Raw genomic sequence first — 22,756 nt, forward strand, 5'->3', positions numbered from 1 at the left:
AGAGCTCCGTTTGTTTTATATATGAACAAAAAACTCCATCTAAACTAAGAAGAACAGGTACATTTCTCTAATAATTCTATACTCTGACTCTGTCTTCATCATAGACACTTGGGTAATGATATTTATACTTTGGAAACCTTTCAAATATGTTTGTGTACTTCTTGATTTCTAGAAGATCATGATGACAATAATTCAATGTTTTCTTTAATGCCCCAGGTATTCATTATGCATATCAATTATTGTACTATGCCACAATCAAGTGAAGTTCTTAGGAGATGCTGAGGCCTCTTTGTTCCTCCACTAAATAGCTTCAACCTAAAGATGCTGCTGCTTTCTCTGCTGTCTCTTTCTTCCTGTTGGATTCTACATCTCAGTGTTTTTGCTTCTAAATAAGAACAATAAAATGACATTTATAACAGTAGGGGCATCCATAAGAGATTGAACTACACAGTGAAAAGAGCTGGATTGAAACATAAAAAATTTAGATTCTGTTCCCAGTTCCTGTGCTTTTTCTGTTATTAATTTCACTTCAGAGTTATGAAGCTCAAAGAAGTAATGAATAAATGAATGAACAAAAAAGCACTTATGAGCTAAGTGTTGGTGAGACAGATAGAAAAGCTGGTGAGACAAGTAGAAAGGCAACACAGTCCCTGCCTTCAATGAGCTCATATTCTAATAGAGATACACAGCACATTTAGCTGCAAGTCCACATGAAAAGGTCCCTTGCCATGGCCCTTAAGGTACAGTGGCAAAGAAGAGGGCAATGTGTTTCCTTTAATTTAAATGATGTGAAATGACTTTGTAAACTTAACTGTTACATGAATGAGAGGTGTTTTCATTAGGCTATTTAAAGTACTATCCTAAGGCTATAGGAGATAACGAAGCTACTTAAGTTTAACAAATGTTTAAGTGTCTACTGTGTACAGAGCACTATACTGAGTTAGATGAGATAGAAAGTTAAAAAAAAGTTTCAAATTTTCATATACGTAACAAAGCTGGAAAAGATTATAAATTAAAAAGTTAATCTGTCATGTATAGCTTGCTTTTCTCTTAAAATATTTAACATATTCAACATGTAACTTTCGAAGCTTTCTTGCTTGTCTATGAATTTTTTTTTCTTTTTTGGTGAGGCAGTTAGGGTTAAGTGACTTGCCCAGGGTCTCACAGCTAATAAGTATCATGCTTTTCAGGCCAGATTTGAACTCAGATCCTCCTGACTCCAAGGCCCAAGCTCTATCCACTGCATCACCTAGCTGCCCCACTCGTCTGTGATTCTTTCTGTCCTTTCTGTTCTTTTTTTAGGTATTTAAAAATAAATATTTCAATAACCTTTTATTTCTTTTCCTTTTCTGGCAACCACTCCAGCATCTTTGCCAAGAAAACCTCAAATGGGGTCATGAAGGGTGAGATATGACTGAAAAATGACTGAACAACAACAAAATTCAAATCATTATTTCCTATAGCACAATTCTATTACATTCACATATCATAATTAATTCTGTCATTCCCCAGGTGATGAGTACTCCTTTAGTTTCCAGGTTACTTATTCATTTATTTTTTTGCTATAACAAAAGGAGCTTTGCAAATATATATGTATATATACGTGTGTGTGTGTGTGTGTGTGTGTGTGTGGTATATATGGGTCCTTTTCCCTTTCTTTGATTTTGCTAAGGTATAAGTCTAGTAGTGGTATATTTGGGTGAAAGGTATGTGTACTGTTAGTGACTTTTGAGATATAATTCCAAATTGCTCTCCAGAACGGCTGGAGACATTCAGAGTTCACCGACAGTGTGTTAGTGTACTTATTTTCCCACAATTCCTCTAATAATTGGATTTTTTTCTTCCTTTTTTTATCATCTTTGTTTATATAATGCCTGTGAAATGGAAACTCAGAATTACTTTTCAATTTTCATTTCTCCAATTATTGGTGATTTGTAGCGTTTTTTTTTTTTTATTCTTTTGTTGTTGGCTTGGATTTCTTTGAATACTGCCTTTGACCATTTGCGAAAAGTTCTGATAAAATATGGTCTCTACCTTCTTGGACCTTATAATCTACTAGGAAGATGATGACATTCACAAGCATATTATTCTATAATATTCATAACTATAATACTCTATAATAAAATACAGTGAGGTGGCAAGTAAGGTATAGAAGGTCAGAAGGACTAAAGATTATTAATGACCAGACAAGTCTTTCTAGAGGAATTGGTATTTAAGTTGGCCTGTAAAAGAATGGTAGGAACTCAAACAGTCCAACAACATGAAGTACCTACTGTGCTAAAAGTGAAAGTTATTGGTTTTGAAGAACTTCTATTCTCGCTAAGGGAGACACTCCATAAGTAGCTATATGTAAAACAGATACAAGTAGATTGCGGGGGAAGCCATTTGTAGCTAGAGGAACGGGGAAAGATTTCACGTAGATGGTGGCCCTTGAGCTGATGATCCAAGCAGAGTTGACGCATTCCAGATAAAGGGAATGTGTGAGCCAAGTCAAAGCTGTGGGGAAAATACAGGTGTGTATTAGGGGGTGTGTGTGTGTGGTGGGGAGCAGCTAAGGTTGAGCCTGGAAGGGATTAATATGAGATAAGGCTAGGAAAGGAGGGCAGAGCCTAATTGTACTTGGCTGGCCTCAAGGGACCTTTTCAGGGTTTTGAGTAGAGGGATGAAGATGTGATCTTTGCATGAAGTGTGAAATATGGATTAGGAAGAGTAGGAACAAAGTGACATCAAGGAGACTGCTTAGAAGACTAATGAAGGCATCACTACATCCACTGCAGTGAGATTAGAGAGGAGGGGACAGTTGTAAAAGACACAGCAGTGATCAAATCCACAGGAATTGGCAATGAGAGGTGTGGGGTGGTGGCATGGGGGAAGAGTCAATGACAGCTCCAAGGTTGCAAACATGGGAGACCAAGGAGAATGGTGATGCCATGGACAAAAATAATAAAGTCAGGAGGAGCAATTTTGGGGGAAGATAAAAAAATAATGGTTTTCATTATATAGAGCTTTGCTACCACAATCTTAAAGATTGTACAGTTGGTTAGCCTTTCTCCTATCTCTCCTCCTGCCACTCCCAAGGAGCCATCAAAAAAGAAAAAATATCTTTTTAAAACAATGAAGGAGGAAAAAATAAGCTCAACCAGTCAACACAATGAAAAAGTCTAAAAATGTGTAATATATAATACCAGTGGACCTTCCATCTCCACAAAGGTTTGGGGTGGGTGTGTCTTCTCACATCTCTTCATTTGAATCATGCTTGATCTTTAAAGTTTTGTTATTGACTTCTAATTTTTGTGTTTCTGATTGTTCTTTCCATTTACATTGTTGTAGTCATGCTTTTTTTTTTTAGCTCTGCTTACTTTACTCTGCATCAGTTCACATAGATCTTTCCATGTTTCTTCGTATTAATCACATACTTCATTTTTTAGACCACAGTAATATTTCATTAAATTCACATACAATTTGTTTAGTCATTCCCCATGATGGACATCTACTTTGTTTCCAATACTTTGCTATTACAAAAGGTGTTTCTATAAATATTTTGGTATATATAGGGACTTTCTTCTTATCAATGGCTTCCTTGGGGGTTAAGAGCCCAGAAATGGAGTCTCTATTTCAAAGGGCAAGGACATTTTATTCATTTTATTTGCATAATTCCACTTTGCTTAATTACTTTCCAAAATGGTTGTGCCATTTCACAACTTCTCCAAAGATGTATTAGTATACCTATCATCTCACAACTCCTCCAACCATTGACTAATGGCTATATTTTGTCGTCTTTGTCAATTTGCAAAGCTGTGAGATAAAACCTCAGGGTTGTTTCAATTTGTATTTCTATTATCATCAGTGATTTGGAACAATTTTTCATATGTTTGACAATAGGTTTCAATCTTCTTTTTGAGGACTGTTCATTTATATTCACTGATGATTTATCCATTGGGATAAACTGATTACATTTTAAAAGACAAGAAATGGTTGCTATGGGAGTCATTCGACCTCAGCAATCCTTGCGTCCTGTTAGAACAACTTGTCAGAGCAAAACTAATGCTGAACATGGCGCTGCAGCAAGGTAATCCCACCTCCTGAGATCCCGAATGCGTCACCTTCCGGTTGGGGAATTTCTGACTCTGTGGGGGGGGAGTCCTTCCGGTTCCAGCCAGAAGAGAAGACAGCGTGGGACAGGAAGCCCCGCCTCCCCAGCTACATGCCCCACCGACATCGCGGCACGCAGTCAGCTGTGAGGAGTTTATAAAATAAAAAGAAATAGCCCAGATTTCCGGGGTGTTATTTGTATCACTGGCCCTTATACCATCAAGATGAGTGGATTGATAGGAAAGAGAGAAAGAGGTCGAGGTGAGCCCTTATGGTGGCAGCGCACGGCAGCACAGTGATTCCTTGGCTGTCGCAGCCTTGGTATCCGAATTTTGTGTCTTCCTGTTTCATGTATGTTCCCAGGGAAAATCTTATTAATTGGCCTATACTGTAAGCTGTTAGAGCCAAGTGAAGTAGTACAGGGAGGGAAAAGAAGAGGGTCCAGAACAGAAGCTTGTGGGAAACCTCTACTTAGAGGGTGTGGTCTGGAGGAGGAGCCAGCAAAGGAGGCAGAGAAGGAGTGGTCTGAGAGGTAGGAGGAAAACTGGGAGAGAGTGGCATCCTGAAACCTTATAGAAATCAATGCTTGAGGCTGGAGATACAGGAAAATCAATAAATGTCATTGTATATTTAGTTCTCACTTTCTCTCTAGGTTAAAGACAGCTCTATAGAGTCTTGGAGAACAAAAAGAACTCCGACTTTGTGTCAGCTCTTTACTTTTGAGGCTTTTTTTTAATTTGCTCCTGTGTTGTTCCTGTGTGAGAAGACTGTGGTTGCTGGAGGTTTGATTGTTGAGAAAATAGGATGTTATTTTACTTTTGTCTTACTCAAAATATTTCCCTGTATTTCCTGACTTGTTAGTTTTTTTTTTTTCCTCCACTGATCAGTGAAAAAGATTGCTACAGAAATGCTCATTGACATGTACTAATTTGTAAGGGAAAAAAAAAAAAAGATTATATACCTAGATGAGAAGCAAGAAGTGGTCTAACAGAGCTAAGCCTGGAGCTGGGAGATAAGAAACCTGGTTGTTAAACTTCTTCTTCTTCTTCTTCTTCTTTTTTTTTTTTGTGAGGCAATTGAGGTTAAGTGACTTGCCCAGGGTCACACAGCTAGTAAGTATCTGAGGCCAGATTTGAATTCAGGAAGAGTTTTCCTGATTCCAGGCACCCTATCCACTGCCCCACCTAGCTTCCCAAAACAAGAAAACAAACTAAATGAGTCATAAAACAATTTTGTTGAGTTAAAAAAAACCCAAAAAACAATGAAATTAAAATTTTCAACTCTTTATTGGCTAAAGACAATAACTGTATACAGAATAATATTAATAAGAATAATAAGAGTCACTTGAGGTCCATAAAATTTAACTTACATATGCTGAGACTTCCCTGAGGTCAAGCTGAAGGATCAAAAAGTAACGTGAAAGTGATGGACTGAAGAAGACTTCCATATGTCCTATTAGCTGTTAGTACTGTTTCTTCTCTTCTGATTAGAATCTGTACAGGAAGCTTGGATGGTCAAGTTTTTTTTTTTTTTTTTTTTAAGGCAATTGGAGTTCAGTGACTTACCCAGGGTTACACAGCTAGTAAGTGTCAAGTGTTTGGTCTGAGGTCAGATTTGAACTCAGGTCCTCCTTATTCCAAGGCTGGAGCTCTATCCACTGTGTCACCTAGCTGCCCCTGGTTGTTAAAACTTCTTACCAAGTTTCTGTTGTGAATTTGGGGAGGTCAGAGGTTCGAAGCTCATTTGATCAGTTTCTCTGTGACTAAGTGGGGCACATACTTCTTGACCTTTCAGTTTTGTTGTGAGGATGGAATGAGATTATGGAAGTGAAAGCCGCTATTAAAATATTAAGGTTTAGCCAAGTCATAATGAGTTACTTTCATATTCTAAGTGTTTCCTTTTTAAAAGATAGTAAATATTACCTAAAAAGTATAGTTATCTTTTAACTGCAATGGCCAAAGTATGCATTTTTAGCTAATATTTGACAAAGACATCAAAACATTGTCCAGGAGTATGCTTTCTTGAGAATGATACTTTTTTTTTTCTTTCCATTTTTAAAGAACTAGAAACAAAAGAAGATCAAGAATGAGGGAAGGATTGACTAAATATGCTAGTAACTTGGGCAAACCTTAGGAAGGAAAAGAGAACTGTCTTTGAATGGTTTGATGTCAATGTGTCTTGGACACTATGCCAGGCTGTTGGGTAGTGACTTAGAGTCTCTTTGTTGTTGTCATTCAGACGTGTCTGACTCTTTGTGACCCCATTTGAGGTTTTCTTGGCGAAGATACTGGAGTGGTTTGCCATTTCCAGCTGAGGAAACTGTAGCAAACAGTCTTAAGTGACTTGCCCAAGGTCACACAGGTAGTAAGTGTCTGAGATTGGATTTGAACTCAGGTGTCCCTGACTCCAGGCCCAGTGCTCTGTCCACTGAGCCATTTAGCTGTCTAGAGTCTCTTTAGGGAAGAACAAAGGATAGTTTTCATAGTTATGGTCAATAAAAAGGGTTCCTTGTGAGAATGATCCTCATTTTCAGGCTATGTTGATTAGTAAGTGACAGTATGGTTGGGGGCAACTAGGTATCACAATGGATAGAACTCTGGGCCTAGATTCGGGAAGACTTTAATTCAAATCTGTCTTCAGACACTTATTAGCTGTGAGACCCTGGGCAAGTCATTTAACCCTGTTTGTTTCAGTTTTCTCATATGTGAAATGAGATGGTGAAGGAAATGGCAACCCACTGCAGTATCTCTGCCAAGAAAACCCCAATAGGGGGCACAGAATCGAGCACAACCGAAATGACTGAACAACAAAAAGAGTATGGATGGGTCTGACTTCCTGGACAGCCAATGTGTGTGTATGTATATGTGTGTGGGGGGGGGGCGGGGGGTGGGTAAGGGGCAAGAAGGAAGAATAAATACTTGTTTTACTGTAACATAGCTAGTCACATAGCATAATCTTGGGTGCCACTGAGAGATATGATAGGTTGTTACTTTTGGCCACAACCTCAGCCCTTTTCAGTTTGGAATATTTTTGTCATGCCTTTATTTGATCATTTATTATATTTTTGTTTTCCATTTCTAGGTTGCTACTCAGTGCTTATAACTCAGGGTGAGGTGGCAGGAACTAATCTCCAGGGAGTCAATTGTCTTCTCCCTGGGAAAAACTTTTCTCCAGCCACTGACATTGCCTTTAACCCCATTTGGCTGTTTCACAAATGTGGGCCATAGATCAGTGTAAGAATGTGAGCAGATATAGTACAATCCTTCCTGACTACTGAAGAAGACGATTCAAAGCCCTGATCTTTGGGAGTCATCCTTTTATGCAAAGGACAATATATTTACATAACCAAGGCCTCCCTTGATCTTTTCTAAGTGCCTTAATCTTGGCTGGAAAAATATCATAAATGAGAATTTAGAATTTTGAAACAATGAGGACTGTGAAGTTGATGGTTCTTGTGTTCTAAATACTTCTGCTATCTTTTCTCTGTCATTTAGGTCTTATTCTAATTGCCAGATCTTTTCGGGGCATTTTCTCATTACTTCTAGGCTGGGCACTTGGTAGAAATACTTCAGTGTAAGAATGCATACTTTGAGCACTGTAGTTAAAACATAACTGTGTATTTTAAGTAATGTCTATTGTCTTCTAAGAGGGAAACACTTAAAATATAGAACAAATTAGTAGTGATTAGATTTTTATTGACTATCTCCCACAAGTAATAGGGGTGCTTAGAATCACAGAATCTCAGAATTGGAAAAGACCTCCCAAGTCCTAGTCTATCCCATATTTTAAGCAAGAACACTTTCTACCGACACTTTCTACTGACAAAAGATTCTTTAGCCTCCATCTGTTACAGATCCTTATAGTATCAAAAACTCTAATCTCTTTTTCCTTCCTATTTAGATGGCGAAGAAGACTTTCAGCAAATTGGAGATAATCCTTAGTGTTCTGCTCGTGGCATTGTTCATCATCTCTGTTGTCCTGATTGTGCTTTTAGCTACAAATACTCTGGGTGTGAAAGGTAACAAGACAAAGAATTATGGCATTCTTGCACTGTGGTCACCTATCATGGCCCAATGTTTTCTAGAGGAGGAGGTGTCCTTCCTATATTCTCTAGGGTAGTGATCCCCAGACTGTGCTCCACAGAATCTTGGTCTTCCATGAAATATGAATACATGATAGGTGTGAAAATATCATTGCTAAGATATTTTCTGTTCTAATATACTAAATACAAAACTATGTGTCAAAAACATTTTATATGGCATTTTGGAGGCACGAGAAAAGGCTTAATTTTCTTTTTCTAGCACTAAAGGTTTTCTTCCTCCCTATTATCCATAGGGTATTTAATGTTCCCAGACTTTCCCCTTACATCATTTTGGATGGTAGTATGTTACATGCATCAAAGTGTGCCATGACCAAATTAGTTTGTGAAGTGCTGCTATTAATATTGTGTAGATTTTGACATTGCAGACTCAAGGGTTCCATTCACATTTCTTTTGTATCCTTCACTTAAAATAGCATTTTGGCTTGTTGAATGTTTGTTAAATTTCATTGAATAGCATTAATGACAATAATAATTAATACTTTTCATAGGAAAGATAGGATAAATGATAGAAATAATAAATGTATTTAACCAAAATTTACACTTACGAAATAGGAGTCCCTTAATTATCTAAATATTTTGTCTTTTTGGATATATGTATATGTGAGGAAAATGATTTTACTGATTTACCATCAATAGTAGTCTGCATTACTTTTCTAATCCTGGGATTGGATTGTGCTAAGTTATTCACATTCTCTCAGACTGTGCTCTTATGACATGTGGCACGTATTTGTGAAATAGTTGAATGGGACAAAGGGGATAGTTGGTGGCTAGGGAAGGGATTTCCCCAGAATACAACAATGAGCAGATTAGATAAAGATAAGATAAAATTAAAAAAATAAGAAAAAATTCAAAATCAGATATTGTCTCTCTATCATCAGATTGACAAGCCCATTTTCAAAGCATGTGGACCTTATCATTTATATATTTATGCAATCATTATGGAGGGGCCAGAGTGGAGTTATCATTTGTGTAGTTAAAATTAAGGTAATATATCTACCTCTGTGACCTTAGGCAAGACAACAACCTCTCTGGGCCTCAGTTTCCTTTTATGTGAAATAAGGAACTAGATAAGATATCCTCTAAGGTCTTTCCAGTTCCAAATTTATGATACCATATATTGAGCATTCCTCAAGAACAGAATCATGTAGGCAATGAAGGGCAAGAGAAGTAACGAGGGTAATCTCACTTAGTTCTTATCTTCAAGAAGCTCTCAGTTTAATGGGGGAGACAAATTACTTGCTCCTGGTGTGATGGGGGATACAAGGAGAGGGATGACACCTAAGAGTGCCCACTCATAAGCAGAGACAGAGACAGACAGACAGACACACACACAGAAGATGTTACCAGCAAATGAAAATTTGTAGAAAGTGGCATAATGAATGGAGTGTTGGCCTTCTAGTCAGGAAGACTTGAGATCATGTCCTGCCTCAGACATTTACTAGCTGGGTGACCCTGGGCACATAAGAATTGCAGAGAAAGTAGCAACCTGCCTTGGTAGAGGGATTTCCTCATTCTAAGTACTCTATACTAATGAAATCAGTCTGTCAGGCACCGCACTGGGTATACAAGTAAGAAAAAAGGAAGACAGGCCTTGCCCTCAAGCAGCTTACAATCTCTTTTGAGAGGACAACACACAAAGGGAAGCTGAGAAGCAGAGAGGCAGGCACTCCAGTTAGAGATTCAGGATGAGATGGAACACGGAGGCTGATGGGCTCTTTCAGGATGATGAAGTTTTCCTCTCTTTTTCTTTTTGAAATATTAAATAAATATATTATATTGTTAGAATGACATATAAACTTCATGTACAGATGTAAGTAAAAATGTTCACCAAATTCCCAGAGAAGAAACACTTTTTGGATCTTTTCAAGCACAATTCATGCTCCCCTTGTTTAGATTCGATTTGTCGGTGTTTCTCAGTATAGTTTTCCCCAGTAATGAGCTTCTTGGGGATGTGGTGGGAAAGTCAGAGAAATTCCAAAGTAGGGTAGCCAGATGAGAAATGAGGTGTTCTGAGATGATCTCCCTCCTTTAATGGAGGTTTTGGAGTCCATGGCCACAACCTCCAGAAGGATAGAGTTGGAGTACCAAGGTGGAGTACCAAAGCTGGTGGGGTCTTGCAGGATGAGAATGTTCTTGCCAACAAAGTACAAGTCTGGTCCCCATCTAGCTAACTATGGGATTTTGAGCAAGTCACTTAAAGGGTCCCTCAGCTTCAATTTCCTCCTCTATAAAATGAGAGGGTGTGACTAAATAGCCTTTAAACTTCCTTTGAACTCTAAATGTATGATCCTATAACCTCACATTTTATTTAACATTCTCAGGTTTAGAACATACTTAGCCCTATGACTAAGGTAGTAATGCTTTTATTATTCACATTTCATAGTTGAGGAAGCTGAGGTTTAGAGGTATTAAGCTGATCCATATTAGATCTGGAATTGGAACCCAGGACCTGATTGGGCAGCTAGATGGTACAGTGAATAGAGTGCCCAGACTGAAGTCAGGAAGACTCATCAAATCTGGCCTCAGATACTTACCAGCAATGTGACCCTGGGCAAATCACTTCATCCTGTTTGCCTCAGTTTTCTCATTTGTAAAATGAGCTGGAGAAAGAAATGGCAAAGCCACTTCAGTATTTTTGTCAAGAAAACCCCCAATGGGGTCATGAAGAGTCAGACAAAACTGAAAACAACAACATTCCTGATTCCACTACACAAGGCTGACTCTAAGATATTTTAAATTTATGGAATGTATAAATGCTGAGGACCGCAGCGTAAAAGTAAAATCATCAACAGAATTAATCCACTGAAAAATGGTTAAGTACTAAGAACAGAGTGGAATTGAAAGTTTTTTGACGTATATTTCATGTTTTTTTCTTTTGGCATTTGTCATGTACAATCTTACAAATCTTAAGATTCAGAAGCTAGCACTACTTCAAGTCCTGAGACAACAAGGACAGCCTCTACTTCCACGACTTTAACTCCAGTATGCCATGCAGTAAACCTGTCGGAAAGGATCAACTGCATCCCTGATCAAACACCAACACAGGTCTGTTTTAATATATGATTTTATCCTTTAGACTATTCAGACTATTTGTTCTTTAGACTTATTCCTCACAAACAGCATGGTAGAGGTGGCAGGGACCTTAGAGATCATCTCATTTTGCTGATTCGAAAGTTAAGAGGTGGGGAGGCATTCGAGTTCTCCTTAAGTTTGCACAGAGTTTTGTCAGAATACTGGTTATTGGTCTTGTGGCTTAATTTTCTGTCTTTGGTTCCAGGATAATTCAGTGGGTTAGATGAGTGGGAAGGAGTGTGCCCTGATTCACGAGGCTGACCAGCGGCTAAAGTCAGGCTGAGTTTGGGCGGGTGAAACATGCATTCCACAGTGACATTTTCTGAGTCAGCCTTCCATCTGCTTGAGGAGAGTCAATTTCAAACTCTGTCATAAATTATTATCTATATGCAGATAACTGCTAAATCTGCATATCCAGTGTCCATTTCTTTCCTAAGCTCAACTAATTGCCAACTGGGCATCTCACCTGCATGACCCATAGGCATCTTGAACTGAACACATCTAAAATGGAACTCATTATCTCTCCCTCTAAACCTGTTCTCCTTCCTAATGTCTCTATTTCTGACAAAGGCACCACGATCCTCATAGTAAACCGGGTTTACAATCTTGGAGGTTTATTCAACCCTTCTTTCTTCCTCATTTCCCCTCATTCCCCCTGCCTATTCTCCATAGCCAAATAGTTGCCAAATTGACTTGATTCTACCTCACAACCTTGTCCCCTTCATATCACTGTCACTGTAGCTGGTCCTCATTATGTCTTGTCTGTACTATCATAATAGCCTACTAATTGGTTTCCTGTCTTTCAGCCTCTCCCTTCTCCAATCCATTTTCCACATTGCCACCAAATTGATATTCCTAAAGCACAGGTTCAATTGTTACTCCCCTGTTTAAGAAGAAGCTTCAGTGACTCTCAATTATCTCTAAGATAAAATACAGACTCTTTTTTTTTTTTTGATGAGGCAGTCGGGGTTAAGTGACTTACCCAGGGTCACACAGCTAGTAAGTGTCATGTATCTGACACTGGATTTGAACTCAGGTCCTCCTGACTCCAAGGCTCTAGCCCCTGCGCCACCTAGCTGCCTCCAGACTCTTCTTTAAGGCAGCGAGGTGATGCAGTGGCCAACGTGCTGGGCCTGGAATTAGGAAGACCTGAGTTTAAATCTAGCTTCAGACATTTGCTAGCTGTGTGATCCTGGGCAAGTCTTAGTTTGCTTTCCTCAGTTTCCTTAACTGTAGAATGGGGATTATAATAGCACCAACCTCAAGGTTGTTGTGAGGATCAAATGAGATAATGTTTGTAAAGCACTTAGCACAGTGCCGGTCACATAGTAGGCACTTAATGAATGCTTGTAAAGGAGACCAATTAGGAGGCTGTTGTGATAGTCTAGATGAGATCTCTTAAGAGCCTAAAGTAAGGTGGAGGCAATGTGAATAGAGAAAAGAAGATGGAAGTGAGAGATGATGTGGTGTTAAGAACAAGATTTGCTTGGATATTTAGGGGTGAGTAAGAATGAAGAATCTATGATAATATCAAGGTTGTAAACTGGGTGACTAAGAAGGATAATAAAGTCCTCCATAGAAACAGGGAGATTTGGAAGAAGAGGGAAGAGAAAGCAATTAGTATTTATATAGCATTTACTATCTGCCAGACTCTGTGTTTAAGTGCTTTACAAATATTAACTCATTTGATCTTCACAACATTCCTGTGAGGTGGTTGTTATTCAGTTGATCGGTTGTGTCCAACTCTTTGTGACTCCATGGACCAACTTCCATGGGGTTTTCTTGGCAAAAATATTGGAGTAGTTTGCCATTTCCTTCTCCAGTGGATCCAATGGAATCTTTTTGTTAGGCAAGCAGAGATTAAGTGACTTGCCCAGGGTCGCACAGCTAGGAAGTGTCTGAAGCTGGATTTGAACTCAGGTTTTCCTGACTCCGGGACCAACACCATATCCACTGAGTCACCTAAATGAGTTTGGGAACAACAATAAATCCCATTTTGAACAGATTAAATTTGAGATTCCAATTGAGCATCTCTCCAGGTTGAAATATGTACTAGGTGGTAAGGGACTGGAGCTTGAGAGATAGACTAGGGTTGGATTGAGAGATCTAGGAATCACTTCTCTGCATAGAGATGATAACGAAGTTCTTGGGAGCTGATAAGATTAGCAAGTGAATAAGTCTAGTTGAGAGAGAAGGCCATGGACTGAGTGTTGGAGTATACCCTCTTTTAGAGGGTGTGACATGGATGATGATGATCCAGCAAAGCACACTGAGAAGAAACAGTCAGAAGAGAGTCAAGAGAGAAAATTGTTACAAAAACTCAGAGGAGAGAACATGTGGGAGGAGAGGTGATCAATAGGGTCAGAGGCTATAGAGAATTTAAGAAGGGTGAGGATCAAGAAAAGATCATTAGATTTGACAAGGAAAAGATCATTGGAGACTGGGAAGAACAGTTATGTAAAATGAGTCAATTTCGTAGTGGGTTTGTTGATGGTAGTAATGATGGTAGTAGTAATAAGTCTTAAAGGCAAAGAAGGGTGCTTGTTAAATGTTTATAACAAGGTTGCAAAAACTCCTAAACTTCCTTAAAAAGTTAAGAGTATACCCTTTGAGCCAGGAAATACTCTTTGACCCAGTAAGCTCACCATTGGGCCCAAAAGAAGTTATATAGAAATAGATTTTCTCTCTATACCAAAATAATCATAGCTGGAAACTTTATGGTAGCAAACAAGTGGAAATATAATGGATGCCCATCAGTTGGGATATGGCTGCAAAACCTATGGTATATAGGTGTAATATAATGTTATAGTGAAGTAAGAAATATTGAATATGAGGCACTCAGAAAAACATGGGAAATTTTAAAAATGAACTTATGTAGTGAAATAAGTAGAATCCAAATGATGATAACAATGAAAATGAAAAGACTACTAAAAAGTGCATGAAGTTTGAGTGGTTGAAAAGCCAAGAATGATTAACAAATAATAAAGCATGTCTCCCTCCTCTAAGCAGAGAGGTGGGGGAATATTGGAGCATAATGTTGTATACATTATCAGATAGCAGTTCATTCCTATGGCAGAATTTGTTGCTTAATTTTAATTCTTTGTTACAAAGGAGGATTTAATGAATTGGAGTAGGGTGGAGTTTTTTTTTTTTTTCGCCAGAATTTACTGATGTAAAGATATAAGTCACCAATTCAATATATTTCAAAAGAAATTGTCTGTCCTGTCACTGCTTTCTCTTTAGGAAGTCTAAGACCCCACCCCCAACCAATTTTAACATTAGAACTTGCTAAACTTCAGGTATCAATCTAATTATTTGAATAACAGTTCCTTTTTCTTTTTTGTTTTATTGCTATTGTATAGGGACAATAAAGTAATATTCTGTTAATGCTTGATCATCTTTATTATTCTTTAAATGAACTTTGCTTTTTTTAATCGTCTTTGCTACAAATTAATTAGTACATAGCTTTGGCATTCATCCATACATATCATTCGTGTTTTCCTTAATCAGAGTGTGAATGCCTGGATGCATAATTTATTATTACCTTTGACATGAACATCACCTCTAGAGGACTTTAATTATGATCAGAGAATATAAGGAAAGTCAGGATTCCAACCACACATAAGGATACAGTGTGAGAGACTGGAGTTTGGAAGAGGGGGCTAGGAGTTGTGTTGAAGGATGCAGAATAGGTGGTTGGGTCGCCCAACAGTAAAACCTTTGTATTTCTCCTAATGCTAGGACAGAGCTGGGTCAATAGGCAGGTTAGAACTGGAAGTTAGGTGCTGTTTTGTAGGGGAAGGCAGAATGCTGTAAATTGGGGTGCTTGAAGGTGAAATCTGGGTTATAGGAAAGGTCCTTCCAACACACAAAATCGTGAATCTAAGAGTTCATAAGAAACCACAGAAGTTTCCCATTTGAAACATGAATTCCTTTTACACCATGGAAGGGTAAAGATTTAGTTCTGGAAAAGATGATTTTAGAGATCATCTGGTCCAACTTCCTCATTTTATCCTTGACAATTGGTCATCTAGTCTCTTTTTGAAGATCTCTGGTGATGGGGAGCTCACTATTTCCTAAGGCATTCTAAATTTCATCTCCATCAGCACCTAACACATTGTTCTCTAATCAGTCAGTCAAAAAACTTTTATTAAGCACTTACTAGGTGTGCTAGGCACTGCACTAACTACTTGAAATACAAAGAACGGCAAGTAGCACTAATAAGTGATTCTTACATTAAGCTCAAGCTGTACAAAAATCAATAGCACCCCTTCCCTTGGCATTCTAATTTCCTTTTACTTAATAGCAATAGCTATAATTCTTTTTGTCTTTTTGGTAACTTTAAAAACATTCTTTTCTTTCTATTCCTTTCTTAAGTCTATCTCAGTTCCCAGATAATCAGTAATTAGATTTCAATTTTTTGCTTCATTCACTACAAGCAGAGGTTGACTCTCCCAAGTTTCTTTAAGCCTCCAGGTGCACTATTAACTTTAAATTCTCATGACGGAGTTAGTTCTTGCCCAGGCCTGACTTCCTCATGACAGCCCTTTACCACTATAACACATGGGCCACCCAATACAGAACATGACAGAAAATAAAACATGGCAAATAGTGTAATCGAAGTACTTATAATTATGTGAGTCAAGTCTTAGCAAGTTTTTCCTTATCCTGAGCTGAAATCTGTTTAACCATAATATTCACGTGTTAATATTAGTTCTGCCTTAATTTAAAAGAGTTCAGTTTATAGGACAACCCCCTAGCTTTTCATAAGCGCTATGTTTACTGTATGTATAGCAGCCACTAGACAGGAAGCTGTTCTCCCATGTAGGACTGACTGATGACTTAGAGAATTTTGCACAAACAATTCAGTACTTCTTTTGGTAGAAAAATATAATTCTTTATTAAAACAACAATTTAATTAAATAAAAAATTATTTATTCAACTTCAATGAAAATTCTTATTGAAGCAAGATTAAAAAAATATTTCACTTAGGCTTAGATTGATGTTTTCTCTCATCTCAAATGTATTGAATATGTTCTTAAATTAATATGAGGTTTAGTTTCTATTTTACCTGTTTATTGGGACTATTCATACCTCTACTCATCTCTTCTAATACTGCTTTGGAATTTAAATGTGGCTTAATCTTTCCAAAATGTCTCAGTACTTGCACTTTTTCATCTTCTACATCTAGAAGAGAAAGATCGGACAAGAAATTTCACTGTGTCTTTTTCCCCATTTTCTATATAAACTTGAATCTAATAGTCAAACATATACTCACTGTTCTTTGAAATATATCTATATATATAATACCATAGTAAAGAATCTTTTAGCTGTTGTGTGTGTATATGTCTGTATGTGTCTGTATACGTATGTGCATGTACACACATATATATATACACACACATATGCATGTATGTATACATCAATTTCTAAATGGACTTTACCCCCTCTTCCCTTTTGAACCTTTAAAGATATTTTGAATTGAAAGAATGCTTCTCAAGTACAATCTCTTAGCCCAGTTCTGGGTTGCTCTCATATAGTATCTGTCACAGCATATGGTCAAAGAAATCCATTTATTTTAATATCAGCCTGAGTCAGATATCATTAGCAATATAATTCTCTTTCCTAGAAAAAACAAATCAGAGAATCATGTGAGGCAAAGGGAAATGTAGGATGATGGACAATCTGACATTTTGTGTTATTTGTTTCATTACTCCTGTGAATTGGTGACCATATTTCTCAAGAATACTCATAATTATAATTCATCCAAGACTCTCTGTATGAAAGATACCTAGGATAGGAGGTGAGTAATATTAGGAGGCCACTGTTGACACTATTAATCTGACAAAATTCTTTTTGTTCCAGGCCGCATGTAACCAGCGTGGTTGTTGCTGGAGCCCTGAGGGACCAGTAAATATGCCCTGGTGCTACTTCTCAAAGCAGTATGGCTATCAGGTAGAAGGTAGTGCAAACACCAGAGCAGGTAAGTAAGCCAGTTCCCAGGACAGCAGAGAAGTATATGTAATAACCTTGGGGGTGGACTCAAAAACCACCCAGTAGACAGAACTGTGAGCGCATGGTGTGTCTCCCTGCATTGTCATATTCCCCATGTAAGGTAGATAGAACTTCTCATGGATAAGGGGTCAGGATGCAGAAGGGCAATAATATTGGAGGCATAATTTAATCTTTAAAGAAAAACCTAACTTATAAGTCAGGCAAGGGCTTTTGTGAACTATGAAGCATTAAACAAATGCAAGGTCATTTCTTTATTATTGATAATGGCAAAGACTAAGCAGAACCACCCCTACTCCTAAAGCAAGGCAGGATGGAAGAGACAGAAGAAGGAACATAAATGGATCCTGACCTCTGGAAATACTTAGTATAATTCCTGTTCTCAGGGAGTTCCTAGTCTTGAAGTTAACTTATAATCTAGTTGGGGTGATAAGACCAACATACATGAAAGACTTTGGATCATAGATATGGAAGAGACATTAAAAAGTAGTCTAACCCCTACCCCCATCATTTTACAGTTGAGGAAATTGAGGTCCAGAGATGTGAAGTAATTTTCCTAAGATTCCATAGGTAGAAAGTGAAAGAGTCCGAATTAGAATTGGAGTCCTCCATTTCCAAATCTAGTTCATTTTCCACTATAGCAAACTGCCTCCCATATACATACTAACAACAAAGCATACAAGCAGATGAAAGGGAGGAAAATTCCAAGTGAATTCATAAATACTGAGAGAATATGCATTAAAGGAAATCAGTGAGGGTAAGGTGACTTCACAGTGCATTTAGTGCACCTTCTCTCACTTGTTTTAGTTACTTACATGCTATCTCCCCTGTTATAATGTGAGTTCTTTGAGGCCAGGAATGGTGTTTTTGCCTTTCTTTGTATCCCTAGCACATAATATGATAAGCACTTGTTGACTGATTGACCTTGCATGATATAGATTGGAAAATGACTGACAGATATTAGCATATGAAAGTATTAGAATAGACTGTTCTGTGAGAAATGATGAATGCAAGGAATTTGGGAAAACATAGGGAGACTTGCATGAAGTAAAAGTGAAAATATTCAGAACCAGAGCAGTAATTATAATAGTATAAATAGAACTAACACTTAAAAGTAGTTGTACTCAGATTAATTGTATGAACCAGTTTTGGTGCTAGAGAAGGAAGAAAACAAGTGTTGTTTAAGTACTTACTGTGTGGTTGGTATTATACAAATATTATCTCACTTGATCTTTACAACCATCTTGGGAGGCAAGTGTTATTATCATCCCCATTTTAAAAATGGAGAATCTGAGCTAGATAGAGTTGATTTGCCTAATACACAGCTAGTAAATGTCTGTGGTTGGATTTGAACTCAGGTCTTCCTGACCCTGTGCCCAGCACTCTAACCACTGTATCATCTCACTGCCTCTAACCCTGGATAATGAAGCACATCTCCCTCTTCTCTTCTCATTAGAGAGGAGTGTGTGTGTGTGTGTGTGTGTGTGTGTGTGTGTGTGTGATGGTGGTGGTAGTAACTATAGGTGCATAGTGTTACATGTCCTTTCATATATGGTGGCTTTGTTGGATGGTGCTGCTTAAGTGTTTTTCCTTGTTACAAGGGAGAGTCCAGACATTGTCTGAGAGATAATAGTGGAACAAACAAAAGTTATCAATAAAACTTAAAATTTGTGTTTTGCCTTGCTTATAATAGTAGGCTTTAATTAATTGTTTATTGGACTGAACTGAATTGAGTAAGAGGAACACTTTCCAGAGGAAGTCTTTATTCATATTTTTAAGGAGAGGAGAATGGGTTGGGTACAGAAGATTCAGTACCATTTGCCCCCACAAGTTATGACTCAGTAGTCGTATGCATATATGACAGTGTTTGTCCATCTCTTTCCCACTTCTTTTGAAAAGCAGAAAGCTTTTCTTTTTCTTTTTCTTCCCTCTTTCCTTCCTTCCTTCATTTCTTTCTCTTTCCTTCTTTCTTTCTTTTTTTCTTTCTTCCTTTTTTTTCTTATTGTTCCCTCTTTACATTTTGGGTGTTTGTGGGTAGTGCTAATGAGTTCTGTCCAGGGCATGACAACTCTTCATGTTTTCTCCCCCATCAGGGTTCACAGCCCAGTTGAGCAGACTGCCTACCCGCTCAATGTTTGGAAGTGATATTGCCAGTGTCATCCTTGAAGCAGAATACCAGACATCCAATCGTTTCCACTTCAAGGTTTTTGATTTTTTTGTTCATTTAATTGAAAGTGCAAAGGTCCTTGGGAGACTTAGAGATTAATAGTAGCAATAAGATCAAAAGATCTTAGGGCTGGATGGGACCTTCGAAATCATCTAATCCTAGCCTTCAATTTAGGAATGAGAGAACTGAGGACCACAGAGATTAAATGACTTAAATAAATAGCTCACACAGCTATTGAGAAGCAGAGAACCATGACTCACAATCTAGCTATCATGATACTATTATTCTATAAAATACAAACAAGATAATGTAAATTTGTTTAAATTGACAGTGTCAGCAACATCACAATCAGGAGATACCATATCTCCTCATGTTTGATGAGTGAGATGTGATCGATTGATCATGTCCCCTTTGTGCCAAGGGAAGTGTTATAGGGAGAAAACAACTGGGAAGTTGAGAGTTTTAAAAGTATGAATTTTTACTTTTCACATAGTGGGTCTGTACCTATGATTTTATTAGGATAGGGAACATCCAGTGGGGAAAATGTCTCTACCAATGAAGCTCAACAATTCTTATGTAAATGATAGTTTTAAAATTACTTAGCTTCACTGTGCTAAATTCAGAACCTGAACTCAGGTCTTCCTTATTGAACCTGGCTCCCTAACCACTTCTCATGCTGCCTTTTATATACTATTGATATGTGTTGAATTCATTGAATTTAATTGAAAAGCTGTCTCTGTAGAATCATTGTGTGTTGATTTGTAAATGAGAAATGATTTTCATTTCATGAGAGATATTTACTTTAAAAAAACAAAAATGGTTACAGAATTTTAGAGGCCATCTAGTTCAAATTGTGTCTGAAAGGCATATCATCTAAATCTAACATATCTTACCTTGAAGACCTCTGGTGAAGTCCTCCTGAGGCAGCCCATTCCATTTGTACGGCTCTAAATATTAGGACGTTTGTATTTGAAATAAGCTTAAATTTGCCTCTTTCTAAAAAGTCAAAGACAAAAACCCTCCCCCAAAGTTGTTGGATTTTCTGAATGTATTTCATTTTACTTTTCTGTTTGTTCCTTCCTTTGGACAGATCAGTGACCCCAGTGATGCCAGATATGAGGTCCCTCATGAACACGTCCAGCCATTTACTGGAAACGCAGCTAATAATTTGAACTATCGTGTGGACATTGAAAAAGAGCCATTTAGCATCAAAGTTATTCGGAAAAGCAACAACCGTGTTTTGTAAGTTCTGTAAGCGTATGTGATGACTGGGACATTGGAGATAATGAGCAGAGGGCTCTAAAAACTTGAGAATGACCTGATTAATTTTTAGCTTAGGAATATACACTATAGCATCATTGTGTCAGGGTTCCTGAATATTAGGTTTTTAGTTTTTGTCTCTCTTTTCTTTTCCCTTTCTCTTCCCTAGCACTCTCTCATTTAGTTACTGGGTAGGGCCCGAACCTTTGTTTTGATCAGAAGATAATTAGAGATAGAGACACTGATTTTGGGATTGAGAAGACAGTGTCTGATTATTCTTTGGTTATTATTTATTTATATATATTATAAATATATATTTATTTGGTTATTATTATTATAGTTATTCTTTGCACTTTAAGAATCTGAGTGTGAGATGGATTATATTACCATATCTCAGAGATGATTTGTTAATTGGAGGATAGGATGCATTCTCACGAGAGGGAGCTAGGCTGGTATAACACATCTCCCTTACACTCATTTACATGTCACTCACCAACATTGACTTTGTGCCTTATATATTGCAAAACACTACACTGGGCTCTTGAGACAGATACAGCAGAAGAAAGAGATAGACCCTGCACTGTGGACTTTCCTGGCTATAATTTGTATTTTCAGAAAGCTCTGGATGTAAAGACAGGGAAATAGGTCTCATCCTTTCAGAAAGACTTCCTGATTAGCTGGGATTTGAAAGAAGGGGAAAATATGGATTTATGTAGGGCAAAGAGGATTAGCACATTTTAGGCAAAGAAAAAAGCAAGTGGCATGAAGGTGGGAATGGGGAGGGAGAAATGGTTAAGGAGATTGGCTTTTCAAGAATAGAGGAGCTAAGTGGAGAGTAATGAGAGACTTCAATATGCTCCCTTCAGACCTAGACACATGTATAAAAATAATTAAAGATCTGAATAGAATATTAGAAAATTATATATGCTAGACCTATGGAGATTACTAAATGGGAATTGTGAGGAGTATACACATGTTCATCCTTGTATGGCACTTCTGTGAAAATTGCCCTTGCAGAAAGGCAGAAATATTAAGTGCATTTCTTACTGATCCCAAGCAATAAAATTATAGTCAATAAAAGAAATTTTAAGAAAAGATTCAAACGTAAGTGGAAACCAAGTATTGTAATCCTAAAGAATGGGTGATCAGAGAGGAATGAGAAATATGATTGGTGAGATAGTGACTGGAGAATGAGGAAGAGAATTATTGGAGAGAACTTGAAGGCTAGGGTAAGAAATAAGAATTTGAAATGATAGGCAATGGGGAGCTACTGTGTCTTCTTAATCAGGGGCTAACCAATCTGAATGATGTTTGAAGAAAAAATGTTAACTCTTGTTTGTAATGAGCAGAGACAGGAAGCAATTTCTGGGGATGAAACAGCTATACATTTAAAATACGGTAATGATTGAATGGGACTGAAGGACCATGGGTAGATGGAGAAAAACAATGTCCATGTCCTGGGAATTAATTATCTAGAGGAGAAATTAATTATCTAGAGCTTGGCAAAGAGTTAGGACAAAATAGGGGCTCTTTAGTCGCTGAGATTTATGTAAAAGTTTTCTCATGCAGAAATGACCTTTGCCTCTTCCCTCTCTGTATCACCCTCAGATCTATTAGGCAATTAATAACTGTTTGTTATTTGGTCCAATATAATCTCTTTTTCTCTCTTCTTCATTTGTGTCCAGATTTGACAGTGGTATTGGGCCCCTCCAGTTTGCTCAGCAGTACCTGCAGCTCTCCATCCAGCTACCCAGTGCTAATGTGTATGGCCTAGGGGAGCATGTGCACCAGCAGTACCGCCATGATATGGATTGGAAGACCTGGCCCATCTTCTCTCGGGACAATACTCCTAATGATGTAACACTTCAGAAAATCTTCCTCTTTACCTGGAATTCATCTTGTCTAACCTATAAGTGAATAAGGCTCCTTTCTAGCATATCTTGGACAAGTTGTTAGCCCCACCCCACCAAGCCCCCAAATCAGCCTTTATCATTTACCTTGTTTTTCCTTTGCCTTTGCCAATTATGAGTAAAATGGGATTAACATATTTG

The 22,756-nt window shown here is 37.8% G+C and overlaps 1 protein-coding gene across 1 annotated transcript in view; it reads left to right on the top strand.

Moving 5' to 3' along the window:
- Positions 1-7,992: 7,992 nt before the first annotated feature.
- The window catches only part of MGAM (maltase-glucoamylase), a gene marked incomplete at its 3' end in the record, with an annotated part of 100,541 nt that continues 85,777 nt past the window's right edge, over positions 7,993-22,756 (top strand). Inside the window, exons 1-6 of the mRNA XM_027842314.1 lie at positions 7,993-8,101; positions 11,112-11,239; positions 17,132-17,249; positions 19,372-19,481; positions 20,536-20,687; positions 22,391-22,562. Of these exons, the coding sequence (XP_027698115.1) occupies positions 7,993-8,101; positions 11,112-11,239; positions 17,132-17,249; positions 19,372-19,481; positions 20,536-20,687; positions 22,391-22,562 (789 nt within the window). The remainder of the gene's footprint in view (positions 8,102-11,111; positions 11,240-17,131; positions 17,250-19,371; positions 19,482-20,535; positions 20,688-22,390; positions 22,563-22,756) is intronic.

This window comes from Vombatus ursinus, unplaced genomic scaffold (assembly GCF_900497805.2).
Source record: "Vombatus ursinus unplaced genomic scaffold, bare-nosed wombat genome assembly UNPS02014870.1, whole genome shotgun sequence".
In the NCBI taxonomy this organism is placed as follows: Eukaryota; Metazoa; Chordata; class Mammalia; order Diprotodontia; family Vombatidae; genus Vombatus; species Vombatus ursinus.